Raw genomic sequence first — 21,288 nt, 5'->3', positions numbered from 1 at the left:
GTCCCCAGAGTCTTACCTGTACTTAGCTTGCATGGCCCATGTGCTGATGAAGTTCTTGCTCTCTCCTGCCCACCCTGCTACCTGGATAACCAAAGACATTCATTTCACTCCACAGAAGAATTTTGCTTTGAACTACTACTGAGAGCTGAAGATTGGCCCTGGTAAGTAAGCTTAGAAGCAGAAAATAGAGAGTATCCTACTCCCACTGATCGTATTTCTGTCACATGTCAGCACCTTGCCTGCACTGCAACCCTGTCAGATGCCTTCACTATGTTGAGCCCTATTTTCCTGGGACTCATCTTCCCTGCTCCACATGGGGCTATGAGAAATTCTCTGAAAAGCTGAAGACAGACCATGACTCTCTTAAGCTCATCATCTCTGACAACCTTCATCAAACAGTGGCAATAATTCTCTTTTCATGCACAGCCAGGTTTGTGCTTTCTTGATGATTTTTAAATTCATCAACTTTTTCATTCATTTATATACAAATACTTATAGTTGAAATAACAAAAATATTTGAGAAAATCTGTTCTTGTCATTCTCCATATTAAATAAGGGAGAAAAACTACATGATGGTAGCAATAGTTTAGAGAAAGCATTCTGTAAAATGCAACACCTATTTATGATCTTAAAAAAAATAAAACCCTTTACAAATTAGTAATAGAAGAGAACTTTCTTAACCTGTAAACTCTACAGCATCTAACACATTTAATCATGAAACGTTAAAAAAATTCTCTTTAACATGAAGAATAAAACAAGGATAAATATTATCACCACCTCTGTTCAACATTATACTGGTAGAAGTCCTATCCAACATAGTATTTGCAAATGACCTGATCATGTACAGAAAGTATCACAGGACATATACCAGAAAACTACTAGAAGCAATTAAGTGGAATTCATGAAGGTCACAAGATTCAAGTCGATATTCAACAATTGTGTTTCTATGTACTAACAGTGAACAATTGGAAAGTGAAATTCTCAAAAGTACAATTTACAGTAGCATCAAAAAACATCAAATGTTTACGGATTAAATTTAGCAAATATATGCAAGACCTGTATATTGGAAACTACAAGGAACAGTTTTTTGCTGAGAGAAATTAAAGAAGACCTAAATAAATAGAGAGATTTACCAATTTTCATGGATTAGAACACTTGAGATTATTAAGATGTCAGTTCTCCCCAGATTCATCTATAGATTCAATGCAGTCGCAATCAAAATCTCTGCAGACTCTTTGGTAAAAGTTGAGAAACTAATTCTGAAATTTACATGGGAATGTAAAGGATCTAGAAAAGCCAAAACAGTGTTGAAAAAGAACAACAAAGTTAGAGAACTTAGACTACTTGATTTGCTCTGCACTACACTAATCAAGACAATGTGGTATTGGTGCTAAGGATGAACCATAGATCAACAGAACATCCAAAAATAGACACACACATCCATACTGACCTGATTTTAAATAAACATTCTAGGTAATTCTGTGGGGAAAGGACCGTCTTTCCAACAAATTGTGCTGATACTACTGGATATTCTTATTTAAAAAATGAACTTAAACTCACGCCATTATAAAAGTTTACTAGAAGTGAATCATATCCCCAAATGTAAAAGCTAAAATTATAAAACTTCTAGAAGAAAATATAGGAGAAGTCTTTGCAACCTTTGGTTAGGCAAAGAGTTGTTAAATAGGACATAAAAAGTGCAAACTATAATGAAAACATTGTTAAGTTAAACTTCATCAGAATAACAAACTTCTTCAAAAGACACTGTTAAGAAAATGAAAGGCAAGTCACAGACTTGGAGAAAATATTTGCAGATATATATTTAACAAAGGACTTAAATTTAGAATACACAAAGAATTCTTACAACTCAGTAAGAAGTCAAACAGCAATTTTTTGTATTGATGGCAAAGATTCAACAAACACTATTGGATGGCAAATAATCAGATGAAAAGATGCTCGATAACATTAGTTGCTAGGGAAATGCAAATTAAAACCACAATGAGATACTACTACACACCTACTCGAACAACTAAGATGAAAAAGACTGACGTCATACCAAGTCTTGGTGAGGATGTAGAACAGAAAACGATTGTACACTACTGGTGGGAATGTAAAATGATACAATCACTTAGGAAAACAGTTTAGCAGCATCTTAGAAAGTTTAACATTCACCTGCCATACAATCCAGCCATTCCTCTCCTAGCTTTTTACCCAAAAGAAATGAAAGTGTATGTCTATAAAAAGACTTATATGTGAATGTTCATAGCTACTTTATTTGTTATAGAAAAATCTGAAAACAACACAAATGTCCACCAACATTTGGACAAATAAAACAAATTGTGATATATCCATAATGTGGAGTACTACTTAGCAATAAAAGGAAATGAAGTATTGATGAACATAACAACATGGATGAGTTTCAAAATAATTACACCAAGTGAAAGAAACCATATAACAAAGAGGGTATACTGTGTTATTCCATTTATATAACATGCTAAAAAAAATACAAACTAAGTTTTTGGAGGTGATATAGATAGGTTTATTATCTTGATTGTGGGGTTGGTTTCATGGGCATTTACAGATGTCCTCATCGTATGTACACTGTAAATATATGTAGTTTAATGTAAGTCAGTGATACCTCATTGAAGCTATAAAAAATATATAAGCTACTGTTAATATTTTGGATAACTCACCAAGCTTCAGTTTCCTCATCAGTGAAGTGAAAAGAATAATACCTGCCTCATAGGGTTTATTTGAAGATTTTATTCGTAGTTGTGTGCTTATTTATGTATATTATGTGTGTATCTAATTTACAGTAGTGCCTGACACAGATCAGGTGACTCAGTCAATGTTAATTCTCTTCCACCACCCCTGCCTCTTCCGTGGGACTGATAAAGGTGTTGGGGGCGTTCAGATTGCCTTCTTGATACCTTTAGGGAAGTCTTACTGGCACATTCTCTCTCAGTACCTTTTAATGGCAAATGTATTAGAGAATTTAGTAGATAGGTTTGCTTTTAATACTAATGAAAACCTTTCCTTCGCATGAAAGTGGTGAACTCAAGCCCTGATTATGACATGACTTGACAAAATTTCATTTTGCTTTTCTTTTTTTCCCCACAGGGTTTATCCATGGCTTAGAGGACTGGGTTATACATCCTTGGGTCTATTTTTATTGGGATTTTTATTATGGAACATAGATAACATCTTTTGTGAATCACTAAGGTAAGATATATTTTCAATCTTTGAGAATTATTTTTGGAAGCAGTCTGTTATACAGAGAATTTCATAGGCATATAGAATTATTAGTGCCCCTAAGTGAAATTTTGCCATTGTTAAAGTTAAAAAGATATGTACAGCACATTAAGGTCAAATACTGGGAATACTTGTTTAAATTACCTACAATTTGGACCTGAGAATATTTCATAACATCTGTAGGGATTTATGTGTGTGTGTCACAGAACTATACAGTTAATCAAATATTGACTAGGTCTTTGAAATCTGCCTCATCTGCATTACTGAAGACCTAAGAATGATCTATAATAAGCGTATGAAATACACGTATATAATTTTGTACTTTAATATGCTTAAAGTTATTTTCTAAGAAAGGCAAGTGTTACTTTAACCATCTTGTAAAAAATTATATAGTGACTCACCCTGGGTTTCTGGACCCTAGTCTGTCACTAAGACACTATCTTTCTGGGCCTCAATTTCCATAAAATAAACTTATTGAATAGGTTAAACTAGGGGGTCCTTCCAACTCAAAATTCTGTGACCTAACAGTTTTTCAGAAACATAGAGGACAGAGGAAAATATTGAACAGCACCATAGAGAGGCCATCAGCAACATTCAGCCTGTGGGAAATCTACAGGAAGAGTGACGTGGTCTCTTCAGCAAATGAATTGCAGTGGGGAAAAGGGGAGGAGGAACATACAGACTAAAAGAGACTTAAGAGACACAGCAACTAAACACAATGTGTTCACCTTTTTTGGATCTTGATTCAAACAAACTGTAAAAAAAACCAAAAACTTATGAGACGATTGTAACTTTGATTACTAATTGAATATTTGATGATATTAAGGGATTACTGTTAATATTTTAGGTGTCAAAGTGGTATTATGGTTAGTTTTAAAGAGGTTTTAATCTTTTGTAGATATATTCTGAAATATTTAGAGATAAAAAGATATAATATCTGGCATTTGCTTCAAAATAAAATGAGAGGGGAGAAGTGGATGAGAGTTTAGATCACACAAGATTGGCCATAAGTTATAATTGTTGAAGCTGGGTAATGGATATATTAGTATGTTGCCTATTTTTGCACATGTTTGAAATTCTCCATAATAAAAAGTTAAATAAGTAAATGTAGACTTTAAATGTACACAAACAGACAAGTACTTAGAAAACTAAGATCTAAGTGAGTGTTTCTGAATCAGTAAGACCCATCAGAGCCCCCACTGGAGCTTTCACACTGTGGACGTAAGTCATCACCCTCTGGGGGAGAGTCGCTAAAAAACAAAGTAGGTTCTTAGAGATGGCAGTCGTCTCAAAAATTCATGGGAGTATCTAGACAAATAATATGTTTCACATTGATTTTTCCCCTCTAATAAGTGAGAATATTAATATGGTATGCACTTAATCAAAAGATCTAGAATTTGAGATTCAGCTGTGCCACTAGCTGACCGACTTGGGCAATTCAATCTCTCTGAGTTTCAGGTTCCTAATTTATAAAGCAAAGGTCATAATAGCCACCTCAAAGACTCACTGTGAAGTGAAATAGCCGATATGAAAGGACTTGGTAGACTGGATGGTGCTCTTCTAATGTGATGGTCGTATGTAGGGCATGGGAAAAGCGTGCATCTAGTTTCTTGAGTGAACAGCTAAGCAGATCAGTGTTTCCCAAAGTGTGTTCCAGGAAACACGTGTTCCATAAGGTGTTAATAAGATCTTACCTGAAAAAAGGGCTCATGGATTAGATTACCTGAAAAAAATGAAGATAAACTCTTTTAATTATGGTAGGACTTTTCAAAGCCTTTAATCTGTTAATATGCATTACAAATCTCCAAGAGGGCAATAAACTGTGTACTGTTTCTCACATTTATTTTGACCACAGGTTCATTTCTTCATGGAACTTCTGCTAGGAATACTATTCCTCAAAATGCACTTTGGAAAACGATAAGGCAGACTACAGCAGACTTAAGGAAACTAAATAATAGCTATCTTTGAGAATGACATTTCAGAATGCTCTAAGACTGTCAGCATTAGTTGCTAAATATGAAAAAAAAAAAATTAACATGATCATTTTTTTTCCCCCTCTCCACACAGGAACTTTCGAAAGAAGGTGCCACCTATTATAGGTGTTACCACACAGTTTCATGCATGGTGGCATATTTTAACTGGCCTTGGTTCTTATCTTCACATCCTTTTCAGGTAGGAAATAGAGACTTTTAGCCTAGTATTGGAGTGTTTTTTTCTTTATGCTTCTAATAGGAGGTGTAAATATCAAATGTCAGAGACGGAATAAGGAACTTACGTTCCAGCTTTGTCTCTGCCGCTAGTGACCTTAAGCAAGTCCTTTCCCACCTCTGAAGCTCGATTTTCTCATCCTTAAAGTGAGAGAATTGTACTGACTGACCTCTGACACATGATCTAGATTTCAAGTAGATGATTCGTCTCCTTTTTTAGTGCAAGTAGGATATAAACATTTCCGTTTCTTGTTGATCAGCGGAGCTTTGTTTATAGAGAATAAATTGGGGTGGGGGGAGCAGCCAGATCCCCTGACGAGGGGACTGGGAAGGCATCAGTAGCTGAAGTCCCAGCTTAATTTGTCTCCTTTCTGGAAATAAATTGATTGCCACTTCTCTTCCCCTGCTCCCCTAATAAAGGGGCTATTGGAAGTCAGCCATTTACAGCAAAAATGGCATCAGAATTCTCTGTGGTCACCCTCTTCAAATAGTACCTCCATCTCCCTCCCCCCTTACCAGACCTTATTTTCCTTCAAAGCATTTATGTATGTCTTTATTTACTTGTTCACCTCCCCCAACTAAACTGTCAGTTCCTTGAGAGCAGAGACTTTATCTTATTCACTGCTCCTCTCCCAAATGCTGAGAACAATGCCTGTCACACAGCCATCAGTATATATTGTTAAATGATTTAATGAATGAAGTGTACATATTGATCTCTTTACCAGGGGCTCAGGCTATGTTTAATCTCAAATTCTTCTCGAGAATTGAGAGAGCTGAAATATTTGTAGAAAGGGGAAGGAAATTTTCCTTAAACCATTGTGAAAATTTACTCAAGTGAGATTTTTAGAATTCCTCCCCAAAATAACATTTGCATTTCACCTATGTGGAGAGCTTATTCAGGCAACTTGAATGATTTGAAATCTAACTGACTCAGAATTACATAAAAAGAGCTTCCGGGCAACTTTGAATAAGAACCCCTGAATCCACGCCGTGAAGAGCTCAAGGTTATTGATCATGGAAGAGCTCTGTGAACTCTGCGCTCCAAGTACATTTATTTTACTATTACTTTCTGCAACTTCTTAGTGCATTGATTATTTGGATTCTCAGCCCATAGCATCTGAGAAATGGCTGATTTAAAAGGAAAAGTATATGGGTGGAAATATTTGGGGAAATTGATGAGTGATAGAAAAGGAGAAACAAGAATAACTATAAAGCAAACACAAGAATTAAAAACTTGGCACCTTAACACTGCCAAGAGGTCTCAAGGATGTTTCTGCAGTATAATACAATACAGTAAGGAGTTTCTATAGTAACTACTCAAAAAGAGGGGAAATTAGACTCATTTCATTTTAAAAGGCTAGGGCTTCCTACTTTCCTCTTCCGTTTTCCACCTTACCCTTTCGATCTTGCTTTCGCTTTCTCATTCTTCTCTCCTCCTGGTGTGGAAACCCTTCCAGGAAGCAGGGCAGTGAGGGGAAGAAGTGCTGTACAGAGTTGTCAGCATTCAATGTCCAGGAACTAGGGAACGTGAAAAGAAGGGGTCAGTGGTAGCAGCATGCTGAGCTTCCAAGAAAATCTGGCGGTGAAGAGGAAGGGGCTGCTGTGCGGAGCAAGGAAGTGGGGTGATGGGGGCAGGGCTGTGGAGGGGGAAATGAGAAGGTAGCTGGAGTTGGGAAATGGGTTACATTGAACAAATAAATTAATTGATTAAACAATAAGTAAATATATTGAGGATAACAAAAGCCTGATTTCTTCACCCTCTCAGAAGGGATTTGCAAATAGAGAGAGAGAAAACTAAAAGGAACTCTGAGCCGTTTAGATCGGAATTAAAAGTATTGGTGTGAACTCATGAGTGTGTGACACACACACATACATACATATGTACACACACTCAGATATAGAAAAACTTAGATGTACGTGTGTTGTATAAATTTTAAATATATGTATACATATGTTTACACATACCTATATTGCCTACCTCTGTCCCCTTTGAAGGCTGAAAAGCAAGCAAAAGCAACCGTTGGCCAAAGCTAAGATAATTTGAGTATCAAAATTAAATAGGAGGAACATCAGATTATAATCTATTGAATAAAATAGGAATCTGTGAGTGCATACTAATGTAAATAAATAAATGAATAAATAAATGAGGAGAAGGGAAAGCTCTTCTTTACAGAAAAATGCCAACTAATAAATGTAGAAGGAACAATGGAAACAGATAATCATCATTTGGCAGCCATCTTCGGGATAGTTGATAGGCATTAGTTATCAATGGATACCCTGGCTAATAGGCGGAAGTTTGATGAGGAACACGTATTGGCATAATTCAGAATGTCTTCCAATGAAATACTAATACAAAAGGGAAAATGGTGACTTTACAGTGAAGAAAATTGGCAGCAATCAACTTGACCATGCATCTGAGGCTAACATTGCCCATGATGGAGCAGTCAGTGTAGTGTGTCTCCTGATGTAATGCACTGAGATGAGCTCAGCATCATTTTAGTGGTATTCCTGCCAAAAATACATGGCCTGGCTTTGGCCGTGGGGAAACAATGCTGGACCCATGTTGAAAGTCCTACAGAATGAAAGTCCTACAGAATGAAAGTCCTGTACTGTTTAAGACAATCAAGTACATGAGAGACAAGGAAAGACTGAAGAACTTTCTAGTTAGAAAAACACTGTTAAGATATGACATAAAGGGGCTGTCTCCATGGCCAAGTGGTTAAGTTCCCATGCTCCGCTGCAGCGGCCCAGGGTCCGGATCCTGGGTACGGACATGGCACCGCTCATCAGGCCACATTGAGGCGGCATCCCACATCCCACAACTAGAAGGACCTGCAACTAAGATATACAACTGTGTACGGGGGTGGGGGTGGGGGTGGGGTTTGGGGAGATAAAGCAGGAAAAAAAAAAAAGACTGGCAACAGTTGTTAGCCCACGTGCTAATCCTTAGGGGGAAAAAAAAAGATATGATATAAAAACTAAATGCAATGCATCTTTCTGGATAGGAACCTGGATTAGCTCAGGGCTAATCTTCCTTACAAAAAAAGAATTATTTTATTGAGGTCATTTTGGCTTATAACATTGTGTAATTTCAGGTATACATTATTATATATCAATTTCTGTATAGACGGCATGATGTTGTATTTACTTTAGCCTTCGTCCACATGCAATCTAGTTTTTACACAGGTTAATAATTACATATATATGATTTTAGTCTAACTTAAAAATCAAAATATCTTTCCATGTTACTATAAATTTTACATATTTATAATTTTAAATGGATGAATAAAAGACATATTATAACTTACTCTGTGATTGATTCTGCATTAATAGGTAGTTGTTTTATTTTTTTTCTATTATTATTGTTGTTTTGCTAAACTAGATAACCCTGTGATAAACATTTTTGTGTTTACACACAGATTTTCATTTTTCTGGGTTATTTCTTTAGGATAAATTCTGAGTAATATAATAACTTGGATAAAAAATATAAATATTTTATTTTCATGAACACATGTAGTGTCAAATTTCTTTGAAATGGGTTGTATCAATTTTCACTGACAAGTAATAGGTGATCATACCATTTTCACTGCAACTAAAGAATACAGAAGGAAATTTCAAAATACTGTAGCTCACTTAATGGATATAAAAAAAATCCCATTGTTTTATTTTTAAATTATTTTTTGAATAGGTAATATAATCATTTGGTAAAAAATTCAAACAGTATGAAAGAGTATACAGGAAAAAGGAGGTTTGTCTTCTACCTCTGCCCCTCAGCCCGGACATAACTGCTATTACTTACCAGTCGACATATTCTTACAGTTTATGCATCTATAAGCATATATGTAAATTTAGCCCCTTCTTTTTCACAAAAATGAATATCCTGTTGTTTTAGAAGGCATTTTTTGACTACCAGTGAGGTGATCATTTTTCTAATTGCTCGTTTACTACAAATATCTCAAAAACACACATTCTGGAGGCCTGGCCTTCTCTCTTCTCTCTCTCTCTTTTTTTTTTGGTGAGGAAGATTGGCCCTGAACTAACATCTGTTGCCAAACCTCCTCTTTTTTTTTTTTTTTTTAAAGATTGGCACCAGAGCTAACAACTGTTACCAATCTTTTTGTTTTTTGCTTTCTTTTTCTCCCCAAACCCCCTCCTTGTATATTTTAGTTGTGGGTCCTTCTAGTTGTGGCACGTGGGATGCCACCTCATGTGGCCTAATGAGCAGTGCCATGTCTGTGCCCAGGATCCAAACCAGCAAAACCCTGGGCCACCGAAGCGGAGCGCGAAAACTTAACCACTCGGCCACAGGGACGGCCCCCAAACCTCCTATTTTTGCTTGAGGAAAATTGTTGCTAACATCTGTGCCAGTCTTCCTCTGTTTTGTATTTGGGACGCTGCCACAGCATGGCTTGATGAGCAGTGTGTAGGTCCATGCCCAGGATCCAAACCCATGAACCCCGGGCCACAGAAGCAGAGTGTATGAACTTAACCACTCCGCCACTCGTGCCACTGGGCTGATCCCTCCTTTTTTTTAAATTAAAAAATAGCTTCAAACTTACAGGAAAGTTACAAGATTGCTCTGAAGAATTCCTATATCCCCTTCTCCCAGATTCCCAATTGTTATCGTTTAACCACATCTGTTTTATACACACACAAACACCAATACACATATGTACGTGTGTATATTTATTCTATAGTCATTGTATGACGTGATGCCCATCACGCCTTAACTATTCCAGTGTGTATCACCATGAAACCTGGGCACTCTTAAGTTACCGTAATAGCACCCTTCCACTCAGGAAATTAACATTAATTCAGTACTACCATCCAAGTCAAGGCATCATTCAAATTTTGCTAACTGTCTGAACAATTTCTCTTTCTTACTTTCTTTTTTTTTTCCTCCTTCGTCTCTCCAAAGCCCCCCAGTACATAGTTGTATAATTTAGTTGTGGGTCCTTCTAGTTGTGGCGTGTGGGACACCGCCTCAGCAGTGCCTGACAAGTGGTGCCATGTCTGCGCCCAGGATCCGAACCAGTGAAACCCTGGGCTGCCAAAGTAGATCACACGAACTTAACCACTCGGCCACGGGGCCGGCCCCTGTGTAACAGTCTTGAACCAAGTTATTTACTTGGCTCTAAGCCTCAATTTCTTAATCCGTTAAATAAGGATAAAACTATTTACTCCCGTAGATTGTTGAAATGATTAAACAGGACTTCCTTTTGCAATTACGTCAGCCTAGGTTATTCAAACAGATTACCTGTCAAAAACAACTAAAAGTGTTGGGTAAAATATTAAAACCTTGAAAGACTGGCAAGATTAAAAGAAACTAACAAGTCATAAAGTGTAAGAGAAAGCAGGTACCTAAAAAGGAATACCACAGCAACTTTGGGCCAAAAGAATTTTTGTCAATCCATCAAATTTAGTCTCTGATTTCATGGCTTCATGGAACAAAGGGGACAGAAATCACGGCCTAGGGCTAACCTGAGGAGAGGAGCCAGCCCAAGGGAGGGAGTCAAATGGAAGACTCCCCCACATCAAGCTCGATGAATCAGCAGTAAACTTGCTCTATACTCCATCCCCAATTAACTGCAAAGTAAGCTGTTTTGGCACTGAGCAGAACAAGAAGAAGAAGGAAAGTGGAGAAGAGGAATATGTTCCACAGAAGTCATGGCCATCAGCCACCCCTCGCAAAGATTTGCAGCCCATCCACCTGAGTGATCTGGGGAACTTCATGCCATGGAGTTGAGGAAGGTTGTCTTAGACCTGTAATATTCCCCAAGTGCCTGGCAAAAGCGAACACCAAACCTTTCTGGAGAAAGACGTCATCACAGTTTCCAAAGAATCTTCACAAGCAATTTTTAAGAAGAGTAAGCAGTGCACTGTCAAAAATAACCAAGCACACAAGGAGACAAGACACCATGAGCAAGAACCCAACAGAAATAGTACAGCAGAAAGAGACCTGCAAAAATATCAGATATTATAATTATTAATGATTATAAAAATGTTAATTCCTATGCTTGAAATCAATCAAACTTAAAAATAACTTCAAGGAAAAAGAAAAATTATTTTCTTTTATAATCATTTAGTTTTATTTATTTCAAATAGTAAGGTTTTAATTTTATTATTTGTATATGACAGTTTTTTAGAACACTGGAAAACCTCAGCCACCTACATCACCTGATATATCTCCCTTAGACTTTGTCTTGTGGGGTCATGTCAGATTCTCAAGGATGCATCAGTACTTCATTCACTGAATAATCCAAGGCCAGGGTTACAAATGTAATCCCTTTAGTCACTAAGGAGCAGCAACTGGTGAAAGTTTTTACCGAGTTTGACTTTTTTTTTTATTATTGAGTTCATAATAGTTTACATCGTGAAATTTCAGTTGTACATTATTTCTTGCCTGTCACCACATCAGTGCTCCCCTTCACCCCCCATGCCCACCCCCACCTCGCTTCCCCTGGTAACCACTGACTGTTTTCTTTGTCCATGTGTTTATTTATATTCCACACGAGTGAAGTCATATGGTGTTTGCCTTTCTCAGTCTGGCGTATTTCGCTTAGTATAATTCCCTCCAGGTCCATCCATGTTGTTGTTAATGGGATGATTTTGTCTTTTTTTATGACTGAGCAGTATTCCATTGTATATATACACCACATCTTCTTTATCCAATCATCAGTCGATGGGCACTTGGATTGTTTCCATGTCTTGGCTATTGTGAATAGTGCTGCAATGAACATAGGGGTGCATATGTTACTTTGGATTGTTGATTTCAAGTTGTTTGGGTAGATACCCAGTAGTGGGATAGCTGGTTCGTATGGTATTTCTATTTTTAGTTTTTTGAGGAATCTCCATACTGTTTTCCATAGTGGCTGCACCAGTTTGCATTCCCAGCAGTGTATGAGGGTTCCCTTTTCTCCACACCCTCTCCAACATTTGTTATTTTTAGTCTTAGCAATTAGAGCCATTTTAATGGGTGTTAGATGATATCTTAGTGTAGTTTTGACTTGCATTTCTCTGATGATTAGTGCTGTTGAACATCTTTTCATGTGCTTATTGGCCACCTGTATATCTTCTTTGGAAAAATGTCTGTTCATATCCTCTGCCCATTTTTTGATCGGGCTGTTTGTTATTTTGTTGTTCAGTTGTGTGAATTCCTTATATATTATGGAGATTAACCCCTTGTAGGATATATGATTTGCAAATATTTTCTCCCAATTGATGGGTTGTCTTTCTGTTTTGATCCTAATTTCTTTTGCCTTGCAGGAGCTCTTTAGTCTAATGAATTCCCACTTGTTTATTTTTTCTTTTCTTTCCTTTGTCTGAGAAGACATGGTATTCGAAAAGATCCTTTTAAGTTTGATGTCAAAGAATGTACTACCTATATTATCTTCCAGGAGTTTTATGGTTTCAGGACTTATCTTCAAGTCTTTGATCCATTTTGAGTTTACTTTTGTGTATGGCATGAGATGGAATGTCCCTTTGATCATTATATACTGCCCCTCTTTGTGTCTCTTCACCTGTCTCATCTTGAAGTCTTCTTTGTCTCATATAAGTATTGTGACACCTGCTTTCTTTTGTTTGCCATTAGCTTGGAATATCGTCTTCCATCCCTTCACTCTGACCCTGTGTTTGTTGTTGGAGCTGAGATGTGTGTCCTGGAGGCAGCATATGGTTGGGTTTTGTTCTTTAATCCGTCTCACTGCTCTTTGTCTTTTTATTGGAGAATTCAATCCATTTACATATAGGGTGATTATTGATGTATGAGTGCTTAATACTGCCATTTTATCACTCATTTTTCTGGTTCTCTTGCATTTCCTTTGTTTCCTACCCCATGTGTTTCAGTCTATCAATTGACTTATATAGTTTTTTATGTTGGGTTTCTTAGTTTTCTCCTTATTTATTATTTGTGTCTCTGTTCTGCTCTTTTGTTTAGTGGCTACCATGAGATTTGTATTCAAAATCTTGTAGATAAGATATTTTCTGATGGCTCTTATTTCCTTAGACTAAACTGATTCAGTACCTTTCCTCTTCCCCTCCTAAGTTGTTTTTCTCATATCTTATTCCATCTTGTGTTGTGAGTGTGTGCTTAAAATGACAAGATTATCTTTGTTTTTGGTGTTTTCCTTCCCTTTATCTTTAATGTTATACTTGAGTATTTGCTATCCTATTCTGATTTTGTCTGCCTATTTATCTCTTTACTCCAAGCTTTGTAACCCCTTTCTCCTCCTTTTTTTTTTTCAGGTATGAGGACCTTTTTGAGCATTTCTTATAAGGGGAGGTCTTGTGACTATGAACTCCCTTAGCTTTGGTTTTTCTGAGAAATTTTTTATTTCTCCATCATATCTGAAGGATATTTTCGCTGGATAGAGTATTCTTGGCTGAAAGGTTTTGTCCTTCAATGATTTGAATATATCATTCACGTCTCTCCTAGCTTGTAAGGTGTCTGCAGAGAAATCTGCTAAAAGCCTGATAGGGGTTCCTTTGTAGGTCATTTTCTTCTGCCTCGCTGCCCTTAGTTTTTCTTTGTCATTCACTTTTGCCTGTTTCACTATGATATGCCTTGCAGTAAGTCTTTTTACATTGACATATTTAGGAGATCTGGTAGCCTCTTCCACATGGATTTCCATGTTCTTCCCCACGTTTTGGAAGTTCTCTGCTATAATGTCTTTGAACAAGCTTTCTGCTCCCTTCTCCTTCTCTTCTCCCTCTTGAAAATCTATAATTCTCATGCTGTATTTCCTAATTGCATCGGATATTTATTGTAGACTTTCTTCACTTCTTTTTAGTCTTAGTTCTCGCTCCTCCTCTATCTGGAGCATTTCAACATGTCTATCTTTGATTATGGTGATTTGCTTCTCTATGATGTCCGCTCGAGCATACAGGGAATCCATATTTTGTTTTATCTCATCAGTTGTGTCTTTCATCTCCAGTATTTCTGATTGATTCTTCTTTATAGTTTCTATCTCTTTTGTGAAGTAGCTCCTGAACTCGTTGAATTGTTTCTCTACATTCTCTTTTAATTTGTTGAGTTTTTGATGATAGCTATTTTGAATTCTCTGTCATTTAGATTACATATTTCTGTGTCCTTGGGACTGATTTCTGGGTACTTGTGATTTTCTCTCTGGTCTTGAGATTTAATATAATGTGTGATACTGCTAGAGGGTGTGGCTTTGTTCTTTCGCATCGTGGTATTATTTGGTTGCAGTTACCACCTATCGCCACTGGAGGGGGAGTGAAGAGCCACGTATTCCGAGCCCTCTGCATTCCGCTGGGATCCTAGGCGCTGGGTGGATGGGGGAGAGGCGCTTTCTCCTATGAACTGTCCGAGGCTTACTTGCTCTGCTCTGGCTGTCTGCTCTCCTGGGATGTTTGCTTGATGAGCTCACCCCCCACAATAGCTTTCACCACAGTAGGGAGCTTCCCCCTAGGCTGCAAGGGCCCTCGGGGATCTTTGATGTTCCCACAAATGGGCATCCCCTCCCCTCTTCGAGGCCGCTTGCAGTCCCAGATCACAGTCTTTTGGGGAGGGAGTGAAGTTTTCTCTTACCCCGTTGCACCTCATCTGAGGGGGGCTCCAGCCTCTCCACCCTCTGACATCTGGCCGTGTGGGTCTCTCAGACGTCTTTTGTGTTGTGTGGATGTCCTCTGTTGGAGTGTGAATGTGTTTTTCGTTGTATCATGGAGGGGAGAGATCGCCAGGAGGACTGACTCTGCCATGATGCTGACGTCACTCCTGAAAAAGAAACTTTTTCAAGGAACTGTGAAAAAGAACCAAATAGAATCTCTAGAAATGAAAACTATAGTAGCCAAAATGCAAAACTCAATGTACAGTACAGGACTAATAACAGATTAGATTCAGCTGAAGAGGGAATTAGTCAACTAGGAAATAGGTCAGGAAAAAATTACTTAAATGCAACAGAGAAAAATACAAAAAATATGGAAGTGAGGTTAAGAGAAATGGAAGATAAAGTGAGAGAGTCTAACATACATTTAATTGGAGTTCCAGAAGAAAAGTAGAGAAGGGCTGGGGCATATTTCAGTTAGTAATGTTACACAACAACCCCAAATTTACCATCTTAAAATAACCATTTTATTTGCTCACACTTTGTGGGTCTTGCGTTTGGAAGGGCTCAGCTAGGTGGTCCACACATGGAGTCTCCATAGGGTTGGTGTCAGATGTCAGCTCAGGCTGTGGTCATCTGAAGGCTCCACCTAGAATGGACACCCAGCATGGCTCACTTAGGGTGTCTTTTGATTCTGGCTGTCATCTAGGAGCACAGCTAGGTCTGTAAACTGGAGCTGCCTCCACATGGTCTCTCCAGTCTCAGTGTTGTCAGCCTTCTTACGTGGCAGATGGTGTCTCCAGGGGGAGCATCTCAAGAGAACCAGGCAGAAGCGGCAGGGCCTTTTATAACCTAATCTCAGAATTCATATGGTCTCATGTCCACCAAACTCTGTTGGTCAAAGTCACAGATTCAACTAGAAGGAGCACAGATCCTGTCTCTTGATGGGAAAATTATTAAAGAATTTGGGGACTCCAAACTCAGGTGTGAAGAGGAGACATGGCTCAGCTGGTGCTGGTGTCTGGGCTCACAGGAGAGACGCCAGGGGCTGGGACCCAGGCCTCTTCAAGGCTCTGCTGCTAGAGGGACAAACTGCTGCTGCCACTGTGACAACGTTCTGTTGGGATGCTGTTGACAGGAACCACAAGCCAACAACCCCTCACAAAAATAAAACAAGAAGGAACAAGTCCCTTCTTTCTCCTCCAGCTTTGCAGTCTCTCTTGAATTTTAAGACAGTGGAGTATTCTTCATAATATCTCATGCTCCTCTTTACAGTTTTTGTTGTGGGTAGAGCAGAGTGGCATCGTAGCCACATTAAACTACACAAATTCAACTAGCCATGCTCCTTCACTTTTTCTTTCTCTTGTTTAAAAGAGAAAACTTTTCACACTATAAAATTATGTTTTGCATATGTATTCATGATAAACTATAGCACTATTCATAATAGTGTACTGTACATAAAACTGTGTATGCTATATGTTATGGACAGTTTAATGAATTTTTCGAGGATAAATTTAACTTTACTTTCGCTAGATGCACTGGTTTTAGAATCCGAGCTTATCTTACAGAGGTGATTCACATTAAAGGAGAGTATGAAGAAGACTTTCCGTTACCTTCCTGCTTATCTCATTGTAACTCTGATAAAGCTGATATAACCATTTCCAAAATATTCTAAGAATACTCTGCTTTAATCCTTACTGCCTCTAATCCTTTAATCCATACTAATCCTTACTTTAATCCTTACTTACTCAAAGATGAAACGGGCACTCGTGATATGAATCATATCAAGCATGAGTGGAATGCTCCCTACGAAGCTGCAAACATCCTGAGGTCACAACCTGAGAGTTGATGATTTCTCCATCTTCCTTGGCTTCTTGCCAACTGTTCTGCACAGAGTAGATGCTAGAAAAAAAGCTTGCAAAATGAACAAAGGATATACTAATGTTGCTTTTTCTCTGTATATACTGAGGCACTATGGTTAAATTTGTCAGTAAGCCAGTTTGCATGGATTAAAAATTTAGTCTGAAGAGCTTTCTCCCTCTCCCCTGTTCTTTCAGTTTATATACAAGAACACTTTACCTGAGATACAGGCCAAAAGTGAAGGTAAGGCCCATTCCTGGGGGCGGGGGGGGGGGGGGGGGGGGGCGTGAAAGAGAGAGAGAGAGTGTGTGTGTGTGTATGTTGAGGGAATGGGGGGGCTGGGAGGATGGGATGGAGGTGCAAGAAGGTAGTGGAGAGAGTACAGGCTTTAGAACCAGATGCTCTTGAATTGTAAGTCTTCTGCCTACTGTTCTGCAAATGCCCAGCTCCATGCTTGACAAAGTAGATGCTTAATACATTTAAATAAATTAAATAAGAATAGTTTTTGAGATCTTGTGCAAGTCTGGAAAGAATATGCCGCACTCAGGCTACTAATACCAGGACAACTGCTGGCAAAGCTACCAAGCACTGTAGTCATAACCCATAGATTCTATTTCAGGGAAAACGTGGAACAATTTTATCTTCTTTCATTTTGTCCTAACTTGTTTCCCAAACAGTTTCTCTTTGGAATCTGGCCAGTGATCCTGTTTGAGCCTCTCAGGAAGCACTGATGAATTATTCCACCAAGAAAACAAAAAAGCACCTACTACAGGCCAAATGAATAAGGAAGTTCTTAAAGATCTACGCATTCAAGTATATCATGACCATCACAGCAAATGAGTGACTTTCCGACTAATGCTGCCAACCACACAGAGAATGAGGAATGGGGCTTGTTGGATGTTTAGCTCATGCCTTTATCTCATTTGTCCTCTTCCCCCTCCCCGTCACCAAAGATGTTTAAAATGAAATAGATGTGATATGTGTATATACTTGAAAGCTGGAAAAATTGGGCTTTTCTTGATTGTTTAACAGTTTGTGGTGATCATAGGAAATTAACCTTTTTCTCTTTTTTGACAAGGGTTGCATGCGAATTATACTTTTCTTAACATTTGATTAAATAATGAAAACAGCTAAGGGCTGGCAAAACCCCATATCCAGATGGCCAGCAGTGAGCTGGCACTTAGCTGTGTCAGCCTTGATTTATATTTTTGTCATAGTAACCTCACGGATGGTTTTCCAAGGTGAAAAAGAGCTGTCTGTGGGATTCTGGCTGCCTCCCTCTCTGTAGTTGGAGGGTCATAAGCAAGCTCAGACCTGCCACTTGGTCCTATACTTGTCACATCCCAGATTTGTGGTGGGCTCTGGGGTTGTCAGTGTATGGCCATAGCCAGTCAGAGTGGGCGGGTCATCTTGTAACCTTTCTGAAGGTCCACAAGGCACCTGTAGAATGTTGTACCTCCAAGCCAGTTAAAGTTGCTCTGTTTCCTTTGATCTTTGCAGATCTTTAAGTTGTCACTGTTTTTATGGCTAGGCAAACTTGATTTGTGGTCTGGCCTACCCATATTCCATCCTCCTAGCATAGTTTAAAGTTACCAGTTAAGGTCATTATACTCTGACTTTTTAAATTATGCAGTATTTTCCAGTTTTCAGAGAGGCCATGGTTATTCCCAGGGAAATGTGTCGAGTTAACTAGAGCTAAAATGATCAGGATTCTATTTACATAAACCCTATTAGAATACCTGATCCTTCATTTTTTGAAGGAAATAGATATAAGGATTAAGAACAGCTCTAACTTACTTGAACTTGTAACAGAACTCCCAAAAATTAAAGTGCCAAGAAATGGTAGTGAAATCTCATTGTAAGGCAGCTAGTTCTAATTTGGATTTGAATGTATAACAAACTGAATCGCCTTTCACAAATATAACACCTGCCTGGAGTAAACCCCTCATCTGACCCCTTTGCTCGTATATCACTGTATTTGGAGCTCTGTGCCGTGTAGCAGTTTACCACTTTTCCTGCTTACATTATTATAAAATCCAGATTGTTTTTATCACATGGTGACATTACCCCAGATTAAATCCTGAGCTACAGCTTCAAAAAGAACACCTTTTTTTTCTTATGCAAAGGTATAAAACACTTCTGTCATTTTCCCAGTATTCAGTAAGTAGCCTTGGTACACATTTAAAACCAGTACAAATTTCTTTGTTTTCCTTCACCTACTGACTTTAGTTTTTGTCCAAGTAACTATTTTCCTTACTTTAGCAAGCCAACATGCCATTAGGCAGATACTTCCACCTACTTTCATGATCTTCCAGCGGGAGAAACACTTGCCAAAACAAATCTAAAAAAACTTTGGTTGTGCCTTAGCAAAGTATAAAATTAAACAGTTCTAAAACACTGTTCCTTCTTTTGCCACAAAATTCTGGCTCCTGGCCACATTTCCTGTGCAGCTACCCTGGCTATCAGCTGTCTTACATTTCTTAATGAGTGCATTTGTTTCCCCCTATTGTCCTTCTGTACTGCTCATTCACGATATACTTGGGTGTGCTTGATATAGCAACAAAGGCACTTCCTTCCTGACAACGCTGCTGAACACTGTGAGCCTGAGGCTCTGCAGGGTTAACGGCAGATTAGGGTACAGGGACACACCCTCGCCCTGCGCAGTTGAGTGCATAGTGTTGAAGAAGCAGTTCAGCCGCCCCCAGCGCTGTCGCTTGTTGAATAAAGTTGTCCAGACCTCACTGGAGGAGCATCACACCACTGGTTGAGTTGTAACACTGCCGCCAGTTCTTCAGAGACCCTTGTTTCTCTTGTGAAAACAGACAGCCTGAAAGCGCAGCAAAAAAATATTTTAGGAGTGTTGAGCAGAAAGCAGAGACTAAATTCAGGCTCTTGAATTTTCTACGTTACTTTGTGGCTCTCTTTTTCACAACCTAAGTGTGAGCACACTCAAGACTCTCTCGCTCTGCCATTTAGAGTCTTATGGAAATACAGCTGACCTTCAGGATATTGCTAAACTGTCTTTATTTCAATGGCTTTCTTTTTTTCCTTCTGGGATTCTGGGTGGGCATTACAAGTTGGATTACCACCCCCTCCCTTCCTTTTATCTTCTTGAAAGACTTCCTGTTAACTAGAGTGTACAAAAAGCCTGTCTCCTGCTGAGCCAGTGATGGGTTTTTGCATGTCACCTGATGTGAAAGGTGCTCATCGCAAGCCCGGTGGCAAATTATACTTTAGGAAACATTATTTTATGAGGACCTGAAAGAAGCAGTTTGCTAGCACATTTTAATATCCTTCCCGTGCTGCCATTTTCACTCCAGAAAATTGAAAGCAGTTCGACTTTTTTTTAAGGGAAAACTAAGTGAAAGGTGGTGGTTCATCTGCTTGGTCACTCCACCTGCCCCTCCCCACCTTGGTGCTTTCAAGAAACATTGCCTCCACCTGAAGTGATCTCTTTTATCCTTTGCTGTTATATAAATTGATGATTAACAGGAGAAACATTTGTTTTTGAATAGTCTACAAATGAGAACCCCAAATAGTGGTATTTGGTTTAGCAGAATTGCAATTAGATCAAATATTTTGGTTGAACCTTAGTGCAGATTTTCCAGGACTGTTAATCTGGGCTTTCCTTATACTAAGAGGGCTTTCTTATATGAAGGAGAGGAGGTGTGAGTCAAAGAAAACCAAGAGATCAAAAACTTCAGGTACACTGTGCATGAAAATCTTTAAATGCCTGAAAAGAGTAAGTTCTGTTTTAATGCAGCATCTTCAGAATTTAACCAATGCCCCTAAAAGTGTCTAATAATTTAGTTTAAGGTTTTCTCATGAGTCCTATGGGTTCCATATTACTTTGCTCTTGAAAAAAAATAGTTTGTTGCTAAGTTTGACGGTTTTAGGTCTCAATTCCACATTTACATGACAGAAGAAATTCTTTTAACCCTGTGGTTTATGCTGTGCTGCCGGATAAGCATTTATGTAAAATTGCTGTCTTAAAGAGAAGCAGTTAGAATTGGCATTGGCAGCTGTGTGGTGGCTTGTGGATCTCCCTCTGTCTTACGTTTTACATCGTATCAATGCCATGATATAATCAGTTTGACCACTTTGTCTTGTTTTTCAATGTGTAAAATTACAGCTTATTCACTATGCTGTAAACATTTGGAAATAATGACTGAAATTTGACTAAAAGCAGGTAAACTTTACTCCTTTGTGGAGGAGGCTGCAAAATGAAAAAAAAAAGAACAGTCATGACCCATCTGATTGCAAGACTTCAATGCTGTTTTTTAAACCGTTGAACTTCCTTTAAGAATAAGAAAACCTTTTTTTTATGTATATAACTAACTGTAGTTGCTAGATGAGAAGTTGCCTGTATCGCTGAGGTTATGTGAGCACGCCACTGGACTCAA

At 38.5% G+C, this 21,288-nt stretch overlaps 1 protein-coding gene across 3 annotated transcripts in view; it reads left to right on the top strand.

Annotated features, from left to right (window-relative positions):
* Nucleotides 1-21,142, top strand: part of ACER3 (alkaline ceramidase 3) — a 150,509-nt gene extending 129,367 nt beyond the window's left edge. For all 3 annotated transcript variants that reach the window (XM_023645671.2, XM_070274358.1, XM_023645672.2), the window contains 4 exons: nt 3,121-3,222; nt 5,320-5,424; nt 17,083-17,128; nt 17,563-21,142. In XM_023645671.2, coding sequence (XP_023501439.1) covers nt 3,121-3,222; nt 5,320-5,424; nt 17,083-17,128; nt 17,563-17,616 — 307 coding nt within the window. In that variant the 3' untranslated portion in view covers nt 17,617-21,142. The remainder of the gene's footprint in view (nt 1-3,120; nt 3,223-5,319; nt 5,425-17,082; nt 17,129-17,562) is intronic.
* The last annotated feature ends 146 nt before the right edge of the window (nt 21,143-21,288 follow it).

The sequence above is a fragment of the Equus caballus genome, chromosome 7 (genome assembly GCF_041296265.1).
Source record: "Equus caballus isolate H_3958 breed thoroughbred chromosome 7, TB-T2T, whole genome shotgun sequence".
Lineage (NCBI taxonomy): Eukaryota > Metazoa > Chordata > Mammalia > Perissodactyla > Equidae > Equus > Equus caballus.
Note: the sequence above shows the minus strand (reverse complement) of the source record. Positions and strands in the feature narration are given on the sequence as shown.